Below are 27,882 nucleotides of genomic sequence, written 5' to 3' on the forward strand. Positions count from 1 at the left end.
TTATCTGACTATTTATGAAAGAAGTTTGTCAGTGCCTGTCCTAAACTATTTAACTTAAAATTTGGGATTCTTGCTGGGTACAGTGGCTCATACCTATAATCCCAGCTACTTGGGAGGCTGAGGATCACAAGTTCAAGGGTAACCTTGGCAATTCAACAAGACCCTCCTTTAAAAATAGAAAGTAAAAAGAGCTGGAGATGTGTGTCAGTGGTAGAACACCCCCTGGGTTTAATCCCCAGTACAGTGAAAAAGAAAAAGAAGGAAAGAGAGAAAAGAATAAAAATCTCAGAATTCTATAGAAGAATAACAGTATTAAAACAATAACAACAATAAATAGAAGCTTCTGAAGCTTATATACTTTCAGTTGACCATTGAAACTGACCAAGTGAGGTTTTGAGTTGTGTTAATAAGGAAAAAGATGTTCCCTCTCCTTTCCATGCTCAAAAATAGATCAGGGAACAATGAAGTACAGTTTAAAGAAATAAAGGTTTTGGTTTTTGTCCTCTACTTCCTCAGATCCATTGGGAAAGATAAGAAGGCCATTCAGGCATCAATTAGACGCAATAAGGAAACCAACACAGTTTTGGCCAGATTGAATAGTGAATTGCAGCAACAATTAAAGGTAATATAGTTTGTGATACATTATTTGGGAATTTCCACAGGCACAGAACATCCTCAGAGTTGTAGTGGAAGTTAAAGGGGATCAAACAAGTCTTATGCTTGTATGAAATCTCCCTCATATCAAGAGAAATGTATATCTAAAATGTATGAGCCATTGAACCTTTTAGTACTTAAAGGAATTTTTTAAACTCAATTCTGATATACATTGCCTTATCCCTACATATGTATATGAGACATTTCAGTTCCTATAATGTTCCTTAACTTCCATATAGAAACTTAAAGAGAAGAAAAATGTCATATACATGACTCTTTACACTAAGTAATTCTTAGATGATTTGACTGTTGTTAGTTTATCCTTTTACCAAAAACAATTCAGGTTATATGAAAGGAACTTAAAGAAGATGAGGGATGGAGAAAATTTAGATTATCTTACATGTAGAAAAAGAAAAAACAAACCTAAGTAAAAATGCTGTTTCTATACAGTGTGTTCCAGTGTTATTCAATACTTGAGATGAATGAGGGGTTTTTTTCCCCATTATGTACTATGATTCATTTGAATGAATAAAATATTTATACCCAGAATCACTCATTGTTTATGCACTTTATTAAGCCCTCATGTCTTATAAACCAGTGGTTCTCAAACTTCAGTGTATATATAAATAATCTAGGGTTGCATTAAATTGCAAATTCTGATTTAGTAGGTCTGGGGTAGAACCTAGAATTCTACCTTTCTGATAAGCTTTCAGATAAGCTTTCAGGTAATTGGAGAGCCTACTGTACTACCTTTGACTTCACTTTAAATAACAAGATTATAAACCATCAAGATGAGAAGAAAAGAATTCATGGAGATATAAAATGAATTTACATTTTAGTTAGTTTTTTTGCCATAGTATTTTGTTCACATCTATGACATTTGTCTCTGTCCTACTGTAATGTACCAACTTTTTGAGACTGTGACATACCTGAGGAAAAAAACAGAGGAGGAAGGATTTATTTTAGCTCAGTGTCAGAGATTTTAGTCCATGGTCGGCTGGCACCATTGCTTTTAGGCCTGAGGTGAGGCAGAACATTGTGGTGGAGAAGGAATGGCAGAACAAAGGTGCTCACTTTGTGGCAGCCAGGAAGTGAGGTGGGGGTGGGGAGATAAGATACACCTTTCAAGGATAACCTCTGTCCTCCAGTGACCTTTCTCCAACTTAGGCCTCATCCCCTAAATTTTCCACCACCAGCTAGGAACCAAGCCTTTAACCCTTGAGCCTTTGGGGGACATTCCAGATCCAAACAGTAACTGCTAAAATTAACTCATTGCAGATACATAATTTTTTCTGTTTAGATACAAAACATATAATTTATTGAGAGACCAAGATGCTTATGGGAGAAAAGAGGAAGGGTTATATTAATATTTATGTCAAGACACTGAGTGCAAACTGGGATTGTCCTACATAAATTATGGCCATGTTGTCTATCTCCAAAACAGCATATGTTAGGCATTTAATATGTGTCTCTTCAGTGAATGATATTCTTGTAGAACTTTGACCAAAGGACAAGCCACTTATAGTTGCTAGCTGATTATGAATTTGGTCCATTATAAAGGAATAATCCTAAATTTAAAACAGGCTTGCCTAGTACTATACCTTGAAGATGAAAATTTGTTAATGTGTATTTTTCTGAAGAATTAAGGAATATCATAGAAAAAAGTATATAGAAGTTATTTTGAAAATCACTTTTCTTATTACATCTGAGAACAAAAAATTGGAAGTAATACACCAAACAGGAATTGATCGTTCTGGTTAAAACAAGATACTATCAGTGTGATAGAGAAAAAGAAGAAAAAAAGTAAAAAAAAAATAGAATTTTGTGACTACCTGAAAAGACTCCTCATAATCAATTGTGATTAAAAAATCTGGGTGCAAAATGAATTATTTCTTTGTGAAACTGGAACTCAAAATGGGATCCAGAAATTGCTATAACCGGGTAACAGTACTAGGGGAAATAATATATGTTAACTGATTTGTCTACAGTTTAGTCAGGGGGCTGCCTTTATATGAAATTCATACAGTAATACCCATTTCTTGCAAATGTTAGCTTTCCTAATAATTGGCTTAATAACATTTTATTACCTGATTTATGTAGTAAGAAAAATATTTAAATTTAAGATCATATTTTCAATATGTGAAGAAACTACCTTTTTTAAAGATTTTTTTTAGTTGTTGATGGACCTTTATTTTACTTACTCATTTATATGTGGTGCTGAGAATTAAACCCAGTGCCTCATACATGCTAGGTAAGCACTCTACCACTGAGCTACAACCCTAGCCCAAGAAACTGCCTTTCTAAAGTAAAGTATACTTCTAAAATATGAGCAATTGTCTGTTAGTCTCCTTGACAAATTCAAATTTTCTTCATATATATATATATATATATATATATATATATATATTTAGTTGTAGATGGACACAATATCTTTATTTTATTTATTTATTTTTATGTGGTGCTGAGGATCAAACCCAGTGCCTCACCTGTGGTAGGCAAGCACTCTACCACTGGACCACAACCCCAGCCCACCAACTGTTTTCTTGAAGCAGAGCTGTTGTTAAATGTGTCTTTGTTTTTATATACTTTAACATAACTTGGACTTTGTCTTTTTCAGGATGTCCTTGAGGAGAGAATTTCCCTGGAAGTTCAACTGGAACAACTTCGACCATTCTCTCACCTATAAGCCAATTGCCGTTAACTGTGAACATACCCCATTTTTAAGTGGTTTTGGGTTTAAAGCCAATTTGGAGGCCCAAACATTCAGCTCACTGCTTAATTCAACATTAAATTTTATGATTCTGTTTTGCCCTATATGTTCACCATTGTATTTAAGTATCTCTTATTTTTTAATTTCAACAATAAAAGGGTCAGGATGACTTTTTCTGGAGGATACATTGTGTTTGTTGGTATATCCCACCTCTGCTCTTCTATAACATCAAGAAAACATAATACTGGTCCATCATATTTATATGGCAAAACCACACGCAGATTTGATTGACAGAGTGGGCTTCTCATTCATACTCAAGCATAGACTCAGAAATCTTTGTAAAAGGAAAACAAAAATAAACTGTTGATTTGTCCTCTTTTAGGTTTAATATTTTATATGAAACATCTATATTCTGTAAAAAAGCTTTAAAATGAGTTTGATATTTAATTTTTACTTTAAAGAACTATATTAGATTAAGACAGTTTTTACTAAGCTAAGTTACTGAGAAGAATACTCCTCTCTGCAGTATTCTACTTTCTTCAGTAGCCAGGTGGTACTTCAGGCTTCCTCTACATATCAATTTGGGGGTCAGGTTATAGTTTTCCTTGTCAAACTTTGATCAGTGTCACCAGAGACTTAGACTCTTCCTGTGTGAGAATTCAGTTCAGCAGCAGTCATAGAAATTTACAAGCTGGCTATTGTCCCTTCAAGGTGAAGGAAAACTGTGAAACCACTCCATAAATACTCTCCGCTCAGAAACATTGCCACATTTTGCATGATTGACGCTCTCAAGCTTTTTTATAAGTTTTACAGAGATTATTTTCAAGTAATATGTTTCTAAATTTCCAGGGATATCAATTACTCACAGAAGAAATGGAAATTCCTTAAGATTTCTAGTTTACCTTCCACTATTTTGTGACTTGTTCTTTTTGCCATATAAACAGGTTTTCCTATTAACAGTTTCTGGGGTATATCCTATTTGGGATAATATACTATCTTGCAATTTATTTTATATCATATATTTGGATCAAATTTGTAAATTTGCATTCTTGCTAACAGCAGATATTTGAAGTTATTCTGTCTGTTGAATCATAGATGTTAAACTATAGGGCAATATCATAATAGAATCAGAAGTGTGATTTCACACTAACAAAAATCATACAATATTTTAATTGTATATTTTTAATGAGAATTTGAATTTTTAAGAATTAGAATTATTAGTTTCATTGTTTAACCCAGGATCAAAATCCTAAACTTTACTAGTAATTTTTTTTAGTTGCAAATGGACACAATATCTTTATTTGTATGTGGTGCTGAGGATCAAACCCAGTGCCTCATATGTGCTAGGCATGTGCTCTACCACAACCCCAGCCCTGTACCAATAAATGTTATTACTTTGATTATCAAGCAAAAAGGAATCTGGCAATCAAAAGCTTCCAAGATTAATATATATAACTTTTATTTATCTTTAATTAGGCATAAATATTACTACTGCATACATCAGCTAAAATTTCCAAGTGGCCCCAAGTTATACCCTCAGTTAAACATGCTACTAAATGCTTTAAAGGCCCAGGAAACTACTATTTTACTGTTTCTTTGCTTTAAACAGAACTGTGTTAATTTATTCATTTTTATTAAGCTAAGTTCCATTTAGGCAAGTTTTGGTAGGTTTCCATTTATTTTTGTTTCATAACAGTTGCTTATTTTTCAGCACTATTCTAATTTGACACTGTCAAAAGTATTTTTAAACCTTATTTAGAAGGTCTAAGTTTTAGTTTTGCAACAAAGAAACTAAATACAAAAAAAATTTAGTGCTTTGTAATGGTACTTTTTTATGTTCACTAGAGAAGTACAGTCATATTAAAGATGTAATTGACACGTGTTTAGAAAGTTGTTACTTATATTTCTTATAATATTTTTAATAATTGTTGATGAAAATTTTAAAGATGATTAGCAAACCATCAAATTAAGCTTTCTAGAATGGTCAAAAACTGTTTTCATTCTGGTGGTATTTTCATTAGATCATTAAAAAGATAATCTTTGCACAATATGTTTGTTCTCTTAGGACTCATTACATCAATCAAATTAATTTAAATAATGTCCAAGAAAAATAACTACCAAAAGAAGTGGTTCAAAATTTTAGGCTCATTGTTCTTATATGTTACACATAACTTTATTATAGATGATGAAGTCAATCTAGTTCATCCTCTCATCATTCATGGCAGATAATCATTCTGCTTCTTACTGGATATTCTGGAACAGAACAATATTGCCTGTCTTTGCCAGGGAGCATTGGCACCCCTGACGTTTTCTTAAGTCCATTTTCACTTGTTCATACTGCTTTTGATCGCATTTTGGAGTACTGATAACCATAGGAATTTGTCATCCTCCACCTCCGTAGCACAAATCCATTCACATTTTGGACCTTGAAGAATAAATGCATTCTTGACATCTGTGAAAGCATTAGAGGTACACTAATTATTCATCTTTATGGTCACAAAAATAAAAGGAAAAAATGTTTTAAATTTCAAGGACTGACCAAGTCATCTTTAAGAATTTTTTGAAACTTAAAGAGTTCAAAACAAATACAAGTCTAGTTTAGAATGTAACTTCCTCAAATTACAGAATGATTCAAATGTCATTATCTAAAATAATTTTGTCTTTATAATTATTTAATTATTAGCAACTATTTGAAAGACTAAATGATAAGTGATGTGGTAATTCCTTAATTTTTGTCACTCTGGAAAAAACTGGAATCAATAAAGATCTTTATTAATAGTTGTTATAATTAGATATGCTGAGAGCTAGTCCTAGATAAGCTTTGGTATGAGTTGCCAGTGCCAACTACTGTACTTAATTCTGTCCCTGCCACTATTAGGTTACATAACTATGTCACAGCTGATTATCATGGAAGGAAATGAACTGAAGAAAAGAAACATGTTTCATACACTTAACTATGCATTCTGATTATAGGTAGCTAACCCTTTTTATCTTCAGGTGCTTTCTAGGTAGAAATGTTTATTCCCACACTTGGCATTCTTTTTTTTTTCCCCCTAAGACTCAGATTAGAATGGAACTGAAGCTATTGAGAAATAGTTCTTTTATTCGGGTTAGTTCATTCTCTAAGATCTTGGTTCCTTGCTTTAACATTAGCTCCGCTCTTTATTTATGTGCATTGAAAAATATTGGAATGAGAGATATTACATTTAGATTGGCCTAACAAGTATAGGAAAGAGAGATCCTTTTAAGCTTGAGAAGTACAGTACAGGATGATAACTGAAAATAGCATAATAAGTTAAGTAGGATTTCTTTTTTGTGACAGATATTTCTATTGGAATTAATAGATAAAATGTTCATGTAACTAAGCATCCTTTGCAAATATGTTGATTCCTTTATAGAAGAACGAACATCTTTAGTGTGAATTTAATGAAGAAAAGGTACAACACAAGTTTGTAATAGAATGGAGTAGTAATAGGTGAAAATCTGAAGTAGTGTTTTAAGTGTGTAATATCTTCAGACATTGTAGCATAGTGGTTATGAACTCTAGTTCTCAACTCAGACTGTCTCAAAAGAATTCAGGATGATATGGGGTCTTGCTTCTCTTTGTGATTTTGAAAGCTGTGTTCCTAATATCTAGGATACTTGTCTGATAATGCCAACATTCCCCTTTTTTTGCTATTTCAGAGAGAGATGAAAGTTTAATGAAATTCTGATCTTTGGGGAATCATTTGCAAACTAGCAAATTGTAACTCCAGTCCTTTTCCTGCTTTTCTATTTTAATAATTGATGAGCTTTATATAACTTCATAAAAGATATTTGTCTCTTAAAGGAAATAAATACATACACTTGGAATCTGGAATATCTTCTATCAGTAACCTGTGAAGGGCCACTGATGCAATGAACTGGTAGGTTGTTTTTGAAGTCCTTTCAAATGGAGTGTGAGATATGCCCCGGCTAGAAACAAGCAGTGCATCATTGAAGAGGAAGAAGCTGAGATCACGAATTTGTTCATAGAGCCTGTGTTCAAATGGAGATGGGAGAGAGTTTTCATATACACAACATATATTCTTTTTTAAACAGTTAACCCTCTTTAAATTGATAAAACCTCCTTAAAAGACTTTGACCCCACTCCAGATTTTTCAAGTGGCTCATCAGGTTCACAGTAAAAATTTGCTCCTGATGTGATTATTTCCCACTGTCTCTCTCAGGCCAATACTGGGAGCAATCAGGGTACTGGATGGAGTAGTTTAAGCTTGTCCTTTGGACAAGTAGTTCATAATCAGTGTGGGAATAATGAACATTGAATTTTCCTTTTGAAGTCTCATTTTTTTTAAAACTGTCAAGTTTAGTATTTTGTGCCAATGTGTTTGGTCAATCTGAGAAATAAGTTTTTGTAACTCTAAGGGAAATGAGCTATAGTAGAGAAAAACATGAGAACTCAATTGATAAGTAAAAATATACCTCCTCAGTATGGAAGGTAAAATGTAGTTCTTCATTTTTACTGGGATTACTAATATGGTCAGCTGTAGGCATGTTAGTCAAGGAGCAAAATTTGGTATCCTCAGCCAATTATGCTCTTCTATTTCTCTTGTTGGAGCAGGTTGCTGGTAGGCTTCACTGTGCTCTAGTGTGGGTTACCCTGTGTGAGTACACTAGCAGAGCATCAAGTGATCCACTGGGGAGGAGCTCAGGGACCCAAGCCACTTCCCATGGCTCCCAGACCCCCTCCTACTCAGGAATGGCTAAGTGAAGAAAGCTAAGTGTTCTAATAGAGAATATTCATTATTTTATAACTGTCAACCAACCCTTAGGAAATTAGTGAAGGGAGTCAATTTGTTTATGCTTATTCAAGGGAAGTCTCTTTATCTTCACTCATTAATTTTTATATTGTCCATGTAGAGCATACTTTTATAGAAATGTTTAAGTGGCACCAGTCTTACTGTTGGTTCTTATTTAATGTACAAGTACTCTTTTTCCCTTCACTTTTTCCATTGTGCTTGGCTCACTCCTCCCTCTACTCAGGTCACCCAACTTTCCAACCCAGTGCATACCCTTTGATTTCTTTACACTGGCTCAGATTATCACACATATATACACACATCTATTTACAGGGAGATTGCCGTGTTGTTTTACAAAAATGCCAAGATTATTCCCCACTTGTTTTGTTGTTGTTTTTCCTGCTTTTCTCGATCAGCAATGGAAATCATTTTGACCTAACTGCTTGACTTTAATTCATTCTTTTTAATAGATAAATAGTACTTCATAGTGTGAAGCTTATCCACTATTGATGGACATTTACCTTGTTTAGAGGCTTTGGTCCTCTTCCTCCAAATAGCTGAACCTAAAGCATAGGACTCCCTGAAATCTATTCTATAGAGCCACTGAGTGGTGTTGCAACAAACTAATTCCTTATACATAGACAAATTCCTTACATTTGCTGTTAATTTCTATCAGATAGAGTCCCAAGAGTAGGATGGATTACTCAAATGAGTGCTATGCTTTTATCAAAGAATTCCAGGATCTCCTTGAGACTTGCATGAGATTCTGCATTTCTAGTAAGTTCCCTGGTGTTGCTGATTCTACTGACCCTGCAGGCCAGCCAGACTTTGAGAAGTAAGGTACTTAAGTCATTTATTAATTCCAGCCACGTGTAAGAACTGGGCAAAGGACTGCATGAAGGAGTTAAAATTCCAGGAAGTACTGTACTTTAGAGTTCAGCTATTTGTACAGTATTAAGGAAGTATTAAGGTTTGTGGGTGTATAGATAGAAACCCAGTTGTGTTCCAACTCCTTGAGTCAGGTATTCCTTTCAAACATTTCCTCTCTGTCTTTGGTTATCCCACCTACTCAGGAGTTTGAGGCAAGAAGAATCATGTTTCAGGCCAGCCTGGGCAATCCAGCAAAACCCTGTCTCATAATAACATCAAAAAGGGCTACAGATGAGGCTAAGCAGTAGAGCCCTTTTGCATGAGGCCCTGCATTCAATCCCAGTACCCCTAACACAAAGTTTTATATATATTTAAATATATATATGTATATATATGTACATATAAATTTTTTATCTAGAAAAAGCTTTTTCAAAAGCCATTTACTAAATTAAGCCCCTCAAGCTCTCCAGTTTTCATCTATAGACAAAAAGTACCAGAAGCTTTTTTTTAAGTTATTGAAAACTTTTTGAATGTGCACAAGCTAATAATTTGAACTTTAATATCAACCTAATGGAGCAATCGGAGTGGAATTTATGGGTCCTATGGAATGTTTCACAATGCTGCCTCTGCTTACATTCAGAACCAACTCCAAGGTTAAGGGATTTGTTTTTTTCTCTGAATTTTGACAGAATTTCTTTACTTATTTACAAATAATGACTCAGCAAAATGGAACAGAACTATTCTAGTGTAAATTCTTAAACCCATTCTAGAAGTGCTATGTTATTTATGCATTAGCTAGTCCAGAGAAAGGCATAAAGTACCTAACTTCCATAAGTACATAAAACTTTAAAAGAAATTTTTCAGGACAAAAGTTTTAGCAGGAATGAACTATACAGTAGGCCGTCAGCTCCACTGTGAGCTGATCTGACAAAACAGTTGACAGTTAGCTTCTGTATCTATACTGACTCAGGGATCACAATGGCGTTTGGGTCCCCTAGAATAAGAGTTCAGAACCAGAGTCCAGTATGTTCAAGAAGTCTGGGTGTTTCCCTTTCTCCAGTGCATAGTTGCTCTGGCAAATAGCCACACTTAAAGATCAGCAAGCTTAAAGTCACATTATGAAAATCGGTGTTTCTGAAAAAAGTTGTAATGCAAAAAGTTCTATAATACATAATAAGTACATAATATACTATAAAAGCTAAACATAACCTAAAACCATAATTTATGTCCACAGATAGCTTCCAAAATTCCTAGCTCTTAATATGACTCTTAAGACATCATCTCTATTCCAGAGTTTTTGTTTGGAATGCAAACATTTACCCATTCTTTCAGTGTCATAGCTCTTGTTTATTATTTGTTTAGTACATGCCACTATGTTGGTAAATTTATTATGAGGAAGGCTCAGTTCATCTTTGCACCTGTCTCTCTGATCTGTGGAGACAGCAGTGTCTGTGCATTAGAACCAGGTTGTGAATTCCAGCCTTTGACAGTTCTTGACTTCAAGCAACTTACTGAAATTGGATTCCCCAGGATCCTGGCCTACCTGCCTCACAAAGAGATTGTAATGAATTTATCAAGTAGAAAAGTTAAATACATGGTAATCCATAAAGCCTTATAGTCCTGTTAGTCAGTGTTATAAATATAAGTAGAGTATATTTGCTTTAAAAATTTCTGATGGATATCATGGGAATTCTTGGGTTTTATTGACTTTCTTAAAATGACAGACATGGTTGCAGGCTAAAAATTGTGCAATATTTTGGAATATAAGCCTGTTGGCATTTACTTAATTTCAAATATTAATGTGAAGTTACATATATGTTTATTAGCAAATATTATAAATGTAATTACAGAAAAAGTGCCTACTTGAATATAAATGTGTGACATGGAGTGTAAAATAACTTAGTATTATCTTCATCTCCTCAAATGTACTCTCATCTGTTGTCCAAATACTGAAGACAAGTCTAAATTCTAGTAATCAAGACTTCCAACTTCCAAATGACATGTAAAGAGCTTGGAAGTTGTCTTTCCTATCCTCATAACAAAAAATAAGTGGAAAAACTCAGAATTGACAAATCTTCTCAGATCTACCAGCGAATTGAGGTCACAGAGTAAACCACCACCCCCAAAGCTGGATAGACAGGCAGATACAGAGAATCTTAAGCCAACTACTGACTGGAGCCAGCATCAATCATTTAAAGGCTCATCGACTAACTGCCAGAGATTGAGTGTGGAGTGAAGAGAGAGAGAAACTTCAGGAGTTTCCACACTGGTGAGTTTTACCTCCAGGAGCCCAACAGGTTCTCACTATGAAGGGAAGAGAACAATCCCCTCATTCTTCCACAGGACAGATGGAAAGTGGCCATTTTGAAATGTTTCCTGAGTTCTCTTCATCTTAACTGACGCCTGTCCCCAAGGATAACTTTTAACAGAACTTAACCAACTTGGATTTTATCAGAGTCTACCTATTGCAGGAAAAGGGGAATACCTAATTGCAGCCCCCTCTAGCCTTCATGCCTCATCTTAGAGGTGAAAAAAAACTGAGAAGCACTTATGAAGGTCATAGCTCAGGAGCAATAGGCTCATTAAAAGACTGAAAACCGGTCATAGAAATACAGAATGCTTCTCCTGCCCTCACCTTACTACCGTATCAGTAGGACCCTCATTTAATACAGCTGACAGAACTGCAAGGCTCAGACCCTATTTAAGTCTTTCAGCAACCCCAGAGATAATAAGGGAGACCAAAACAAGGACACTAGGGAAAATTGCAGCTTCTGACCCCAAACACAGCCTACCTCCTAACCAGATAAACTAAACCTCACACTCAGAAGGCCTATTTAGTTCATTTACTTCTATAGATAGTTCATGTCTGGCATTCAACAAAAATTTCAAGGCATCCTAAGAGGCCAAAAACAGATTGAAAAGAGAGCAAGTATCAACCAGACTCAGAGAAAGCAGAGATTTTGAAGTTTTCAGACCAGGAATTTAATTATGCTTAATATATTAAGAAATCTAATAGAAAAAGTGAAAATAACAGAATGAATCAAACATCATTACCCTATGTAAATGTATGATTACACAAATGGTATGCCCCTACTTCATGTACAACCAGAGAAACAAGTTGTACCCCATTTGTTTACAATAAAAAATAAATTCTCAGGAAAAAAAAATGCAGTCTGTAAAAATAAAACTAAAGTTTTAAAAATTTTTGAAAAGAAAAAGAAAAAGTGGACCACATGGAAGAAGAGATGAGTATGTAAACAGAAACTCTTAAGAGATAATTAAAAATAAATAGTAAAAATAAAATCATAAATGAAGAATGCCTTTCTTTGGTGGGCTCATCAGTAGACTGGACATACATGGCAGAGTTAAAAGAATTAGTAAACTTGAAGATGCATCAATAGAAAACTTCCCAAATTGAAAAAGAAAAAAGACCAGATTGGGGAAGAAAGGAACAAAATATCCAAGTAATAAGTATGATTTCAAAGCACATATATGTAATGAGAATAGTAGATAAAGATGAGAAAGGAACAAGGAATATTTGGAGTAATAATAACTGAAAATTTTCCAAAATTATTGACAGCAAAACACAAACCCAGAAGCTCAGAGAATACTAAGCAGAATAAATACCAAAAAAATCTGTATATATATATATATATATAATTCTTAACTTCAGAAAACAAAGAGAGGAAATCTTGAAAGAATCCCAAGAACAACAAAATACCTATTTATAGAGGAACAAGGACAACTATACTTCTCTTTCGAATCATTCCATCAAGTGAGTGGAGGGGCTGGGGTTGTGGCTCAGTGGTAGAGTATTGGCCTTGCATGTGTGGTGCACTGGGTTCGACCCTCAGCACAGCATAAATAAATAAAGGTATTGTGTCCATCTACAACTAGAAAAAATTTTTTTAAAAAGAAGTGAGTGGAGTGAAATACGTATTGAAAGAAAAATAATCTCCAAACTAGAATTCTGTAACTAGCAAAAATTTCCTTCAAACATGGAGTAGAAAGAATTTCTCAAACCAAAATTGAGGGAATTAATTGCCAATAGACCTGCCTTGCGAGAAATGTTAAAAGAAGTTCCGCAGGTGGAAGGAAAATGATAAAGAAACTTGGAATGTGTTCAAGAAGGAACACATGAAGGTCAAATAATAACCCAAACTGGAACAATTCCTAGCATGTGTCCTACCACATCAGTGTGCTTAGAATTGCTGTTTTAGGCTCTAGTTTCTATCATTGTCACTCTCTGCTAGTGGCACTATCCAAAAATAGCACAAAAAGAGAAAACTGCTGTGACTATGAGACACTATTGTATAATTTTATTTTCCTTGAAGATCTGCTCAAGGTGGAGATAGAGGTAAATATTTCTTCCATCCACACCACGGCTCTCTGCCTTTGGGAACTAGCTGCTGAAATATTCATTGAAAGAAATAAATCAGTTTTACACCTAGGATCATTTGGTCACTTGGGTCCTCTCAGTAGGAAAGTGACCAACCTTGGGAAGTTCTGTTTCAATATGCGTTGGGTCATTATCTTTGCTATTAATACTGAAAAATAGGTTGATAGTTTTCTAAAGCAGAGATAAACTATAGCCCATTATCTGTTTTTATAAATAAAGTTTTATTGGTTCAAAGCCATACTTATCCACTTAAATATTGTATTGCTTATGAATAGTGTATTATTTGTTTTGTATTACATCATTTATTTTAGAGTTTTTTGCCTCAATGACAAAGGTAGGTCATGGTCACAAGAGATCATTCGGCCAGCAAATCTAAATATTTACTCTCTCAACCTTTACAGGAAAAAAATTGTCCATCTTGTTCTAAAGGAGGAATGGAACACTAATTTATGGACATTGGCATCCTTCCATCTTTTATTCTTACACTATTCCGAGCACTGTGCAAACTAGATGTGGTGAAGTCACTCAACAACTATGTGAGGATAATAAGCTGGTCCCCTCTTTTTTATAGTTGAGCAGATCATTGGTGTGCAATCCACAACACTTGAATCTTCTCTCAGTAGGAGAGTGACCAACTTCAAGAAGTTCTGCTTCTACAGAGTTTGTGGTCTTGGTAGAGACAATTTATTTTCTCCCATCTGCCCAGGAGCTGTCTGGAATGTGAGTAAGCAAGGTGATAAAGTACCTTGCATTACCTCAGAGGGGGTATGTGTAACTTCTTAGTTGAATGCAAGATTGGTCATACACCTGTAGTATGTATACAGTACTGAATGCCACAGATATGAGATAAATAACATCCACCAGCCCTTACAGCCTTCACAGCCTTAGGGAGGTTAACTGCTGCTTACCTTAAAGAGAAACTTATCTCCTCATCACGGCAGTGGAGTTGGACTACATCTTGGACCCTAATCAGGTATCTGTTCATTTCTAATAGAATCTATAAAGTCAAAAATCAGAAGCATGTATAAGCAGTTTAAAACAAATACTACCCCTGCAGAACCATTTGATATCCCAGAACATGCAAGTATTGATCAAAACTTGGATCAGTTTTGAAAAAGTGAATGTTTTCATTGTTTATAAAATGGGCTTTCTTTAGCAAGACCACAACTGACAATAAAAACTTATTTGGGGATGTTGTCAAAGTTTTAAAACTACCAAATTATTTTTTGTAAACAATTTTATAGTGTCAAAAACAAAATGGAAGAGAGGGATTAAAAAAATTATTAAGGAACCAAATGAATTGGTACAAATTAAGATGTCAGGCCTTCATATTGATCTCTTGATTATGAGGATAATATCTTGGTACAGTGTACAAGTAAGACAGAGATGAAGTTCTAGAGACCCTCTGACTTCCAAAAATTTAAACTTTTGCTGTTCAACTAACTCTTCTTCTCTTTCCATGCAGATTGAAATTATGACAAAAACTCCATCTTACTCCCCCAATTTGACCAAATAAAAATTTCTCCAACCCATTGATACTTAACTCATTCACATAGGGAGCTCCTACTGAGCCCCAGACACCAGGAGACAAGTGAGTCAGTTCCCACATGGTGGAGCTCCCAGCTGTGTAAATAGAGGGTCCCAGTAACATGTGACAGGGATGTTCCAGGGCTGTGAAAGGAGGAAACAGCTCACAGCTGGAAATGTCAGGGAAACTGCATGGAGAAGAGAATGACTGACCTTGGTATATAAAGAATGAATAGCGTTTATCCAGTAGACCAGGAAAGGAAGGCAGTTTCAGAGAAGAGTTTCTACAAAGAACAAATGCAGGACAAATGAAGAAAGGCTACACGACTTGAGAGTGGCGAGTACATTTGTGGTGTGATCCTCAGGAGGTCAGGGAAGGTAGAGGTCCAGTTGATAGTCAAGGGGTTCACAGGACTCCTGAAATTTTGCAGATATCCTCAGTGTGAAGAGTCCTGCACCCAGGACCGTGTGCAGGGAGATTAAAAAATGGATAATAAGTGGAAGACATGACCCACTTCCTCAAAGGGGTTCATGGTCACAGTACCACAAATAAGGTGCCAAGACTGCAGAAAAGTGGTAGGATAGGGCCAAGGCCACATGTGCCTCTTCTCACGGAGCGTGGCTGCAGATAAGGAAGAGGTGAGATGTGAGAGCTTGCAGTGAGCCCCCAGCAGCAGAAGTTCTACCCATTAGCTGCAGTGGATCTTGATGCCTCGTGCAAAGGTGAGACTATACTCACGAGCATAAGGAGACAGCAAGTGCATCAGAATACGTACAGGGCACCCCCAGATGAGTCTCTCTATATCGGACAGCTGTTCCTTCATACTGATGTTTTCTTTCATCTAGAAAACAAATTGATTTTAGGCCAACTAAAATTGTGACATTTTTTAATCATAAAAAATGGATTAAAATATTTCATGGCACTTGGTACATGGTTTGGTACTGTACTAAAATAAAAACTTCAATTTTTCTGTACCCAGTGTTTTAAGGTGTTTTAAAAGGCAAGTAACATGACTATTCATGAAAGCATCCTCAGAGCATGATGTGGTAACAGTTTATGTTCGGCCCAGACTCCTGTACAGTAGGCACAATACGATGATGATGTTTACAGTTCGAGAGTACTGTATTCCACAGTGCAGATATCCTTCAGAGAGTACTTGTGATTTCTGTACTTACTGAAGCAAGAAAACCAATAAAAGTGCTTTCAGAATCAAAGGATTATATATATCATTTTTTCTTTTTGTTATCTAGAAAATACAAATTTCAAACTTTGATATTAGTAAAGGTTTTATTGTCATTGTACAGTTCTCTGAAAACATTCTGTTCCTTGTTGCTTGGCTTAGGATTGATGCCCTTAGTGCTCAAAACCACTGAATACAACTATCAATTTAGTATTGAAAGAACCAAAGACTACAAGAACACCCCAGAAGAGAAGAGATCTCAGGATCTTTTGAGTGAGAGTGCCACAAAAGCAATGTGACATTTGTGAAAGACATAGATACTTATCAGCAACCAACCTGATCTATATAACCTTTGTATTTTTTGATTTGGTCAATTGCAGTGGCCAGGTCCCCACGGTCAACATGTCCTGCAGCAGTGTGAAGCCTCAGAGCATAGAGAAGAGACAGGTATTCGTCAAATCTCCGAGACGGGAACAAAAGCAGCTCCGGCAGGCTGTTCAAGGCACGGAGAAGGGACCTTGTCTCTGCTTGAAGATTGGGGAGTACCCCATCCTTGGGACCCAGCTGTGCTCTCCCTCAGAACTCACCTCAGCATTTTGGTAACAATGGTCTTATCATGCCTTTTCAGGAAAGCTCGGAATGCTGGTGTCATTTCTCTGCACTAGAAGGGAAGAATTTGTCAAAACCTTGCTGTGTGAGACAGCTGCAAAGCCCCATGTTCCACCTAGTGAACCTGTGGAACACTCAAAGCAAGACAACATCTCCATCTATTCCAAGTACTAATGGTGCCATCAGTGTCTCCTAATCAATTAAGCAGAATGTCTTAATTATATCCTAGACCTAACCCTAGCCATTGAACTTAATCGGTGAGAAAAATGGTAGCAGATTTTGCAATAGGCCTATATTAGAACTAGGACAAATTGACATTGTTGAGTTAACTTCTTTGAGCCTCAGCTTCCTCATCTATAAAATGGATCTTACACCTAACTTATGGTGAGAGGGAAAATCCTTTCAATAAAGTACCTGCCATGTGGTAGATGTTATTTCATTGCAGTAAGAACTTGACTAGTAATGATAGCTACCTTTAATACTGCTATTAATCATGTTTTCCATAATATTATAAAAGCATTCCACTATATTTAATATCTGTTTTTAAATATATTAATTCATCTCCATTATTGCACCAATGAACTTACCTTCTTCTACTCAGTAGGTATGTGTCTAAATGATGTCATTAGTGCTAATTTCTAAAAATTGCTGATCTCAATAATTACAGCTAACAAATATTTTGTATGCATATAAAACACACACTATGCTAGTGGAATAGGTCTCATTATTAACCATAACTATAAAAATTTTGGTATCAGTTTGTTTCTTTTTTTTCAATCAGTATTATATTTTTTTTATTATTGTAAACAAATGGGATACATGTTGTTTCTCTGTTTGTACATGGCGTAAAGGCATACCATTTGTGTAATCATAAATTTACATAGGGTAATGTTGTTTGATTCATTCTGTTATTTTTTCCCCTTCCCCCCCACACCTCCCACCTCTCTTTTCCCTCTATACAGTCCTTCCTTCCTCCATTCTTGCCCCCCTCCCTAACCCTAACTCTAACCCTAACACTAACCCCTCCCACCCCCCATTATGTGTCATCATCCACTTATTAGCGAGATCATTCGTCCTTTGGTTTTTTGAGATTGGCTTATCTCACTTAGCATGATATTCTCCAATTTCATCCATTTGCCTGCAAATGTCATAATTTTATCATTCTTTATGGCTGAGTAATATTCCATTGTATATATATACCACATTTTCTTTATCCATTCATCAATTGAAGGACATCTAGGTAGGTTCCACAATCTGGCTATTGTGAACTGAGCAGCTGTGAACATTGATGTGGCTGTATCTCTGTAATATGCTGATTTTAAGTCCTTTGGGTATAGGCCAAGGAGTGGGATAGCTGGGTCAAATGGTGGTTCCATTCCAAGTTTTCTAAGGAGTCTCCACACTGCTTTCCAGAGTGGCTGCACTAATTTGCAGCCCCACCAGCAATGTAAGAGTGTACCTTTCTCCCCACATCCTCGCCAACACCTGTTGTTGCTTGTATCAGTTTGTTTCTGATAACATGTCTTGGCCCCAATTCTTGTCTTCAGGGTCAGATCCCTGAAATTGCTTTATTCAAGTACACTTTTATTCAAAGAACTGAGCTCATCAGAGCCATAAGGGATTGGGCTGGCAGAGTGAATTCAGAGGTCATACAGTCTTGCTTCTACCTAATTGTTGAACATTCTCCTGTAACTGAGCCACAGGGTAGTCAGGGAAGATGCAAATGGCATGTGTAGAGGATTAGTCCAGTTCAGTCAGTTCCTAGATATTGCTGTGTGTAAAGCACTGTCCTAGCTCTACATCAGGGTTCCTGTCCTCAGAGAGCTCACAGGACAGGCGGGGAGACCTAGGAGTGAAGGGTGGAATAGCAGCTCTTCCTGTTGACTCTGGTTCTTTGGATTGCTCAGGAGATCTAATCAAAGGATGGATGATGAGTAGACCATTTACCTTCTCAATGGTTTTCAGAACAACAGGGTAATTGTTGAAGAAATTGGTGTATATGTTCAACTGGTCTCCAAACTTTATGAATATTTCCCCAACACAGTGGATTGAGCTCCATTCCTGTACTCTGTCTCTCAGGTTTTCTAGAAACTGCCTGCAACATGAGAAAAGTGTAATTGTGAATATGAGCCCATGATAGCTTGCAGACTTAATTGTTGTTAGTGTAGAGTTTTGCAGTCTAGTCTTTTATGAAAGTACTTGATTTTGATCAAGACCTTTTTTCTTAGCATAGAGTAGAGGAGATCTGATGGGACAGCGGTAGAGGTAAGTGGGTAAGTGGGGTAGGCAGACTGTGGAGGATCCCCTCTTCATCCTAATTCCTAGAGTCAGAACCCAGGCTGGCTTCAATACATCTGCCCCTGAATGCCCCACCCTCGGGGGACAGTGACAGCTTAGCTCCAATCTAAGCACTATATGTCCCTGGGCCTCTGAGGTAGTTTCTTCCAGCTGCCCCAGGTCTTGAAAACTGGCAGAGGCCTAGCTAACCTCTTCATTTTATGGCAGCAGGGGCCTACAAAGGGTGGGGAACTGGTCCCAGCTTACCTAGAGCAGCACATGCTCAATTTTCTTTCTTAAGACAGGTAGGGTTGACCATTCTTCTCCCAGGTTATACACACAAAGTACATGTTATGAAACTGACCTGGTCTTGGGCTCTCTAGGCAAAGTTCCTTATGACCTTGAGCCTGTTATGTCCTTCTGCTCCTCTCTGTCTGCTCAACTAAGATTTGTTGATTAAGAATGACTCCACCCAGCTCTCTTTCTAGTTGTCTTTTGTGCAAATAGTCTATTGATTACAGAAAGCCCCAGCACTGAACTCCATCCTTGCATGTGACCTGGACCTGGGCAGGGGGTGGCCCCAGGAACGATCACTTCCAGTCACAGCCCAGTGAGTGATGTGCTGAGAAGCCCTCTTCTCTGCAAGATGATTAGTGTACACAGGAGGAGCAGAGAACGAGCCTCTGTACAGGTCTTGAGACCAAATGTGAGCTCCTCCCATCTCCCGCTTTTAAAAATACATGTTCAGGATTTACCTGTTGAGACTTAAAATCTGCAGAATATCGGAGAAAATGATCTGGATATTTGCAGCACTCAGAATCGCTCTGTTTGATGCCAGTGCTGCTCTCAGTGGTCTCACGTAAACATCCCGCACGATTTCCAGCATCTGCACGTACTTTCTCTCGCTCCGTAAGAGTTCCCTGACGGCACTAGTTCGCTTATCTGCTGAGTCCCTCTGCAGCTTTTTCTCCTGCAGAAAGGCATTAAGAACTCATAGGAAAAGCATCATGACTCCAGTCCTCAAAAAGCCCCAGGAGGAGGCCACGACTAAGAACAATGACCATCCTAATTGTTTCTGTGGAGTGGTTTACGATTGAGAGACTACACTGTTTAATGAACGAAGGAAAGTCCACGGGGAACCACGGGGTTGTCGGATTCCAGTTTGACAGGCACATCTGCTCAGTCCCACCTAGAAGCTGAAGCTGCAGCCCATGGGAGGTGTCTCCTAAAAAGGGAAACTGCCCTTCTCCAGAGGGAGAGCCGTTCTCACAGGACAAGAGCACTTCCTCAACTGGAAGATGCCACCGCGCTCCGCCACTCCAGCAGTGCAGTTTTCCCTGTTCTCTCAGCTTCCACTGCCCATTGCTTTATTAAGCGCAAAGTAACTGGGGGATGTACACATGCCTCCTCCTCCTCCTCCCTCTCCCCCTCCTCTTATTCCTCCTGCTCCTTCTTCTTTTTTATTATATTGGCAAAGGTACTTTTTGTTTGTTTGTTTTGTTTTGTTTTGTTTTGCAGTACTGGGGATGGAATGGTACATTTTGATTGACATCAAGAAGAGATGGAATGGGAGAAAAACCCCTTTCTCCTTGAGCGGCATATTCCTTCAGCTCACACCTTTATGTTCCAGGAAGTTATTTTGCTCTTACTGTTTTAACACAACAAAACAAGAAACTGTGGTATATATACATGATGGAATATTATTCAGCCATAAAGAAGAATAATATTATGGCATTTACAGATAATGGATGGAATTGGAGAATATCATGCTAAGTGAAAAAAGCCAATCCCAAAAAAACAAAGGCTGAATGTTTTCCCTAATAAGTGGTTGATGATATATAATGGGGGAGTGGGTTGAGGGTGAGAGAAGAATGGAGGAACTTTAGATTACGTAAAGGGAAATGAGGGGGGTATAAAAAATGGTGGAATGAGATAGACATGATTCCCTATGTACATGTATGATTACACAAGTAGTATGAATCTACATCATGCACAACCATAGAACATAGAAATGAAATGATGTACCCCATTTGTATACAATGAATCAAAATGCAGTCTATAAAAAATTTAAAATTTTTTTAAAAATAGGGTTAAACGTAAAATTCTAGGTTGTAGTGAAGACTAAAAGGTTTAAAAATAAACACAAATGTAACCATTAATGTTATTTACCACTAAAGCATAAAGCTGACAAATTCATAAAGTCCATTTGATACATTAAATATATGATGTATTTGTATGACATGTATGTATGATACACAGACACATATCTCAGATTAAAATTCCTTGATATTAAAAAAAACAACAAAAAATCCTTCTGTACCTTATTCTAGTGGACAATTTTAATGTTTTTCATTTACTGTTGTAAAACCGAGAACTATTTTGTACCTTTTTATTTCCTACATTAACTCTTATATGTAGGACAATCTATCTTTCAGTAGGTATAAATTACTCTTAAAAATGAATACTAAATAGTTCATTGATTATGGTTTAAACAAGCTTCTTGTTTAAAACAAAAAACAAATTATGACAAAATGAAGTGTAATGCTATGTGGTCTTCACCAAGATGAGTCAATCATAATTTCAAGAACTAAAACTGAAATGTATAAAGTAGTTTAAAAGAAAAATGAGAAAACTCTCTTACTTTGAAATACTATAAAAACACTGCTCTGCCAGGCATGGTGGAGCACCTTTAATTCCAGTGGCTCCAGAGGCTGAGGCAGGAGGATCACAGGTTTGAGGCCAGCCTCAGCAATTTAGCAGAGCCCTAAGCAACATAGTGAGAACCTGCCTCAGTAAAAATTTGTTTAAAAAAAAAAAAAGGCTGGGAATGAGGCTTAGTGGTTAAGCACCCCTGGGTTCAATTCCTGGTACCAAAACAAACAAACAAAAAGCACTACCCTTGGTTACTTCAGTTTCATGTTTCAAACACGTGGTCTGTGTGTAATGTCTCTTTAGATATACCGAATAAGTTGAGAATACATCTGCATCACAGTTGGCAGTTGGTTTGCAACCTATGTTATATTTTTGTGTGCATTTACTTATCTATATATTTTTACATACTGAAGTTATCCAGCATTTGCAATCATTTTGGCTTAAAGTTTCAACTGCCAAACCTGTTGTTGTCTTAAAGCTGTTGTCAGATGTTTTTCCCATTGGTCTTCTTTTGTTTTTTTCTTCCCAGTTTTCTGAACTTAGGGAAGTCATTTAACTTTTCTAACTCTAGTTCTTCATCTCTAAAAATGTGGCTACTAACATCTACTCTACAGGCTTTTGAAAATGAAATATGATAATGAATGGGTACATGTGTTGAAGAACACAAAATGATATGTACACACCACATATCCAGTAGGACAGGACCTCTGTGTTTGTGCAACTTCTTTCATGCATTCTGTCTGTTTTACCCCAAGGACAGAGCCCTAAACAGAATATTGATGAGTCAACTTTTGAAGTCAAACCACAAGTTGGTGGGTCCATTAGAAACTGGTTATGTCCATGTATCCATTTCTTTAAATGACATCTGTTATGGTTTGGATATGAAGTGTCCCCAAGAAGTTCAAGAGACAATGCAAGAATGGTCAGGGGTGGGTGATTAGATTGTGAGAGCTATAAACTAATTGGTGGATTAATTAACTGGGTGGTCACTTTAGGCAGGTAGGGTATGGCTAGAGAAAGTAGGTCACTGAGAGCATGCCTTTGAAATTGATATTTTGTCCCTGATGAGTGGAGCTTTCTCGCTGCTTCCTGGTTTCCATGTTCTAAGCTGCTTTCCTCCACCAGGTCCTTCTGCCATGATGTTTCGCCTCATCTCAGACCCAGAGCTATGTAGTAGGCCAACCATGAACTTGAACCTCTGAGACTGTGATCCAAAATGAACTTTTCCTCCTTTAAATTATTCTTGCCGTGTCTTTTGGTCACAGTGATGCAAACTGACTAAAACAATAGCCTAGTATTGGAAAATCATGGAGTCACATACAGATTGGTTTTCTCTAAAGATGTTCTTCTACTTATCTTTTTGGCTTAACTTCTTTTCAGTCCAGGGCTTACTTCAAAATAAAAAAGAAGTGATTTACCAGCTGGATTCCCCTCAATTATACATAGTGGGTTTTTGTTTTTTTGGGTTTTGTTTTTTCCTTCATAAGGGAAATTTTCAAGGAAAACAAAGAACTAGCCAGAATAAAGACCGAAACTTCATTGTCAGGAGTAAATCAAATGGGAAATTCACATTATGTTATTATCAGCTTACCAGCTTAAGCAGTACCTCAAAACCTAGATCACTTTTGCTGAAACTTGATTCTGTGTCCTGAGAGTTGTCTTCTACGATGTTTCTTTCCTGAAGGTTAAAGGGAACTTGATTATTTGGAGGTGGGCTTTGGGATCTCTGGAAAGGCAATCCGTACTCTGCCCTAAGAGACCTTGGGAAGCTATTTGCCTCCTGCCCCAACCATGACTCCCTAGTGAGAGCCTGACAAATGTAATGCCTGTCTTAACTGAAAATTTATGTTTGAAAAAATATAAAGCCTTTAGCTTCCTTTCAACTGTTTGCTACTGGGGAAACTGAAGTCATTGAGCCTTGTTCCCTGGGAGGCGGGGGAGTATTTTGTCCCTCAGGGGTTCCTTCCTGGCTTAGAGATTGCACGTATCCTTGGGTAACAGACTTTGGCCTCAGCACTGTTGGCACTTCACAGTTGAGGGTAAGTAGGGTGGCTTACTTTTAAGATGTAAGAAGGAAAAGAACGCAACACTTTATAAAATTCACCCTTTTTTTCAACTAATGAAAACATGTCATAAACAGTTTGCATACCTTTCCAGACTTGTCTGTTTTCACATTTAAATATGGCTTATTCTTTCTTCACTTTATCTTGTCAATTATTCTTTTTGTGTCCTCCTTATAAATTAGCACATTAAATTTTTTTTAAAAAAAACACCCCCTGCTCCAGCCCCAATGCCTGCAGCATCCCAGGGCCCACTCTAGCAAAGAAACCGGATGGTCCTGTATTTATTTTGAGAAGTCATCTTGACTAATGGTTACTATTGTTGCCCTTCCTGGTCAAAACTAACCCTACCAGTGCTGACCCCCTAGTGTTCAGGCAAGAAAAACATCAATTTGTTCCCAAGTTGCTTTTTCTTACTCAGGCAAAAGTGAATTTTTATTTTGCAGCTACAGGGTTCCTTATGGCAGCCTGAAGCCTTTGTGTGGGAGCCCTGGTCCCTGGCCTGCACCCACCCAGCTCTCATTTTATTTTGCATGATGTCCCACCTGAACTTGGCACTTGTCAGAGACTCAGAGAGTCTTTCAGTCATTTCTTTTGTCCTCCCAATGCGTGGTGTCCTGTGGCAGCCTGGTATGTATTTATGCTTTGACTGGGGTTTATGTCCCCGCCACCCCTCTGTGTATGCACAACGGGGCTTTGTTCCACTTCTGGCTCAGCAGCAGCTATTTTTCTTTAAATATTAATTATTCTTTGAGAATAGGAAAATGATTAGGTATAGTAACTTTGAACCAAAAATAACAACTTCTCTCATTTTATATTATACAGTTATAATTATTGGTATTTTTAGAGTCTTTTGAAAAATTAATATGCTACCCTTATTTTGTTTTTAGGCATGAATTCAGAGGCAGTAGCAGAGGCAACAAACTTTGCAAATACATAAGAAAATCATTATTTGTGTTGATGGGCCTTTTCCTTGGCTCTCTCCAGGACATATAGGGACTACCCAAGGAATAAGCTCATGGGGCTGGACTTTGATCATATGGCAGGAATTTTCCTCTAGGATAGAGCACAAGCAGGCACTGTGGTTTCCAGGTCATTCTAGAATTGGCTAATGCTTTTCCCAGAAGACACTGCTGCCTGTCACAGGGGCCAGGAATAGTTGTGGAAATGACAGGTAGAATTCAGGAATAACTATGATTCTAGCTGCATGAGCGTCACCATGGTTATATCATGTCAGGTAAACACTACAGGTGCACAAGAACCAGGAGTAACTGCTGACTGGACATCAAGATGATAGTGGATAGAGAGATGGATAGATAGATAATAGGTTGGTGACAGAATAGATGAAATAGGTGAATGATAGGTAGATAGAAGAAAAAAAGAAAGGAGGGAAGGAAAAGAAAGACATGTGGAGTCCAGAATTTCACAGACAAGCCCTCTTACACAGGACATAGAGGAGGGTCTTAAGAACAATCATCTTGGAGAAGCTACTGTTTCTATTCCTATGACTAAGTTTTGGTGCTCTTTGGTAAATATAGCCAGTTTTAAAATCACATCCCCAGATGTGAAGTAAGTCAACTTCTCTGTTTTATCCTAAGTCAGGTCCTTTGTTTAAGCTGGGGTTTTTCCTCTAAAGAATGGCCAAATTTGTTTTATGGACCTGTGAACAACATACTAAATGTTAAATAATAAAAACAAAATGAGAACCTAACATATTATTTCTAACTTGACATTTAAAAAAGAAAAGCATTAAAGAGACTCCTGAGTGTCAGGGTGTTCCTCACTGATGTAGTTTTATTACAGGCAGATGACATATGGAGAGTGACCTGATTCCCAGCAATGGGGCAGCTCTAAGCCCACACTTCATGCATTATTTTATTAATATGATTAGATGTTTCAGTCAACAGTAGGTTGACGAGACTTCACTCCAGTGTGGATTTTATTTGGCAGAAGAAATCTAAGAAAGATCAAGAAGGAAAGCATCTTTGAAAGAAAGTGTTCTAGTGACCACTGCTGTAGGTGCAGAGATTCCAGAAGTGGTTCTCTCCAGGAGTTAGATCTTTAACATGTAAGTGACACTTCAGGGAAGGAAGCATGTATAGTTTTGTCCCTACTGCTTTCTTCAGGTTTTCCTGCTTCATAGGAAGATATTACTGGGATGATATTCCAGGGGTGGGGTTGGGTGACAGTTTCACCCTTAGGAATGAATGGGTGAAAGAACTCCAATAGTGTTTCCAGGGAGGCAGGATCACCCCAGTCTCATAAGGACTTTGGGAGAATTTGAAATCTGCGTGATGTGGTCACAGGTGGACCATTGCTGTTAGTGAACCAAGGCAAAATGAGTGGAATTGGAGCTATTTTTAAAAGGCTTTCCCAGGCTGTAAGCTAGATAGAGACTACATACACCCCAAAATCTCAGGGAAGGTGGCTGCCCTGACAAGGCAAAAGCAGCAGCCTCTGAGAAGAGGAAAAGGGGGTGTTCATGAACCGCCTGTCCTGTGTTCCCTCCAGCCTGCGCGTTCTGTTCACCACTGTCACTTGCCATCTGCTGTGCTGGTGTCAGCCACTCACAGACTGCATCTAGCATGGTGCCTAGCACACGATTAACTCCTGTAATATTAGGAATCTGAACTGAAAAGAAGGGAGTTGCTTCTGCCTAAGAAGTGGTCCACGAATGTTTCCTGAAAAAAAGACTTCGCCTGGGCAGTGGGCAAGCAGGGGTTCATCCTACGCAGGGCTTAGAGGTCTCTGAAATGTGTCCATTTATGACTCCTCTCAGGGAGATGCTTGGGGTTGGGAAGAATAAGGAATTTGGGGGGAACAGGTGACTCAATCTCAGTTGGGTGGGTTCCAATAAATGCAGGTCTTTTGCTTTGCTAGGCCAGTCTGGGGCCACTGCCCTGCAATCCTCCATGTCTGCTGGCACTAAGCTATCCTTGAACAAAGCACTAACACATACTTCCGGAATATCCGGTTAGAAAGCAACAGATGATTCACCTGCTAGGGCAACCCTCAAGTCTATTCCTGCTAACAGTCTAAATGGCAGGTGGTGTTGGGGGACTCAAATCTTCAGATATCAAAGATAGGTGACATTTCTTTGAACATAAAATGGTTCTAATATGACCTTTTCCCTTACATAGAAATCAGCTCTGTGAGTGACAATGTGATTCTCAGTGTTTCCTAAATCCTGATTAGTTCATGTAAGCAAGTACTGCCAAAAGTATTTTTTCCTAAAGAGGTAGCTTTAAACCTATAATTTTTTCTTTTATAAATATGAATTTCAACTAAGAAAAATAATTTTCTGGCTCAAAAAAAAAACACAGAAGTGTAAATGAAAAAAAAATTTTTAAAGTTATCTTAGGACCCAACTACTGAACCCAACAAGACAAAATGCAAATTTCCAATTTTTTTATTGTAGTTTTCTCCCACAACCAAATAGGGTCACTCAAGTCTATATGGTACAGTTGAAGTGGCTTAAATGTTTCTCATGCTAAAAAGCCACAAAACACCCTTTTTAATAACTCCATGAAAATGAAGTTCTGAGGAGAAATGACAAGTTGAAAGTTTTCCAGGAAGAGCGAGCATTGTTACTTGCAAATTTCTTAACCTCATGTGCCTAAATCTACAGTGAACAATGGCATCAAAATGCAACTTTACCTTCGTGAACAAATCGAGTGTTTCTTTTGGGTCACATTTTGTCAGAATAACATTTCCTTCATCTTTGCTCTTTTCACTACATTTCTTCAGCAGAAAACATGCCAAAAATTCTAGAGGTCTGTCCTGAAAAATGTTCCCGCCCCCCAAAAATAATCCAATTTAAAGCATTCATCTGAAATATGGGCAATTCAGGGTACAGCAGAAAAGAGAACACATTTTTAGTAGAGTTTTCAGATTTCTACCTAATTAATGTATATGTTCAAAAAATGAGATAATGATAGAGCAGCAGTGGGCAGATGAGACTTCCTAATCCGTCTAATTCTGGCTACCATATATGCTCCTGGTTCTTGACTTTTTGTCACAGTGTGCTTAGTCTATCAACGTCTTGTGGAATGGTCTTTCAAGATCTTCAGACTCAAAGAGGCCCACACCAACCCTTTGGCCAAATGAGGACAGGGAACAGGAGGGATCCTGCTGTCTCTCGGATAAGGAGGTAGGCCGGGAGAGA

At 37.4% G+C, this 27,882-nt stretch overlaps 2 protein-coding genes across 14 annotated transcripts in view; one reads left to right on the plus strand and one right to left on the minus strand.

Moving 5' to 3' along the window:
* The window catches only part of Reps1 (RALBP1 associated Eps domain containing 1), an 81,101-nt gene extending 77,554 nt beyond the window's left edge, over positions 1–3,547 (plus strand). For all 6 annotated transcript variants that reach the window (XM_047557318.1, XM_047557319.1, XM_047557320.1 and 3 more), the window contains 2 exons: positions 517–622; positions 3,272–3,547. In XM_047557318.1, the coding sequence (XP_047413274.1) occupies positions 517–622; positions 3,272–3,340 (175 nt within the window). In that variant the 3' untranslated portion in view covers positions 3,341–3,547. The remainder of the gene's footprint in view (positions 1–516; positions 623–3,271) is intronic.
* Positions 3,548–4,736: 1,189 nt separating this feature from the next.
* Positions 4,737–27,882, minus strand: part of Ect2l (epithelial cell transforming 2 like) — a 97,254-nt gene continuing 74,108 nt past the window's right edge. For 3 of the 8 annotated variants that reach the window (XM_047557314.1, XM_047557310.1, XM_047557311.1), the window contains 10 exons: positions 27,375–27,497; positions 23,249–23,335; positions 19,761–19,975; positions 18,676–18,823; positions 16,707–16,780; positions 16,456–16,612; positions 15,715–15,780; positions 14,320–14,408; positions 7,209–7,381; positions 4,737–5,816 (listed from right to left, as the gene is read on the minus strand). In XM_047557314.1, the coding sequence (XP_047413270.1) occupies positions 5,689–5,816; positions 7,209–7,381; positions 14,320–14,408; positions 15,715–15,780; positions 16,456–16,612; positions 16,707–16,780; positions 18,676–18,823; positions 19,761–19,975; positions 23,249–23,335; positions 27,375–27,497 (1,260 nt within the window). In that variant the 3' untranslated portion in view covers positions 4,737–5,688. Of the gene's footprint in view, positions 5,817–7,208; positions 7,382–14,319; positions 14,409–15,714; positions 15,781–16,455; positions 16,613–16,706; positions 16,781–18,675; positions 18,824–19,760; positions 19,976–23,248; positions 23,336–27,374; positions 27,498–27,882 lie in introns of those variants that run through there. The other 5 variants (XM_047557312.1, XM_047557315.1, XM_047557313.1 and 2 more) reach the window with 5 other exon arrangements.

The sequence above is a fragment of the Sciurus carolinensis genome, chromosome 7 (assembly GCF_902686445.1).
Source record: "Sciurus carolinensis chromosome 7, mSciCar1.2, whole genome shotgun sequence".
NCBI lineage: Eukaryota > Metazoa > Chordata > Mammalia > Rodentia > Sciuridae > Sciurus > Sciurus carolinensis.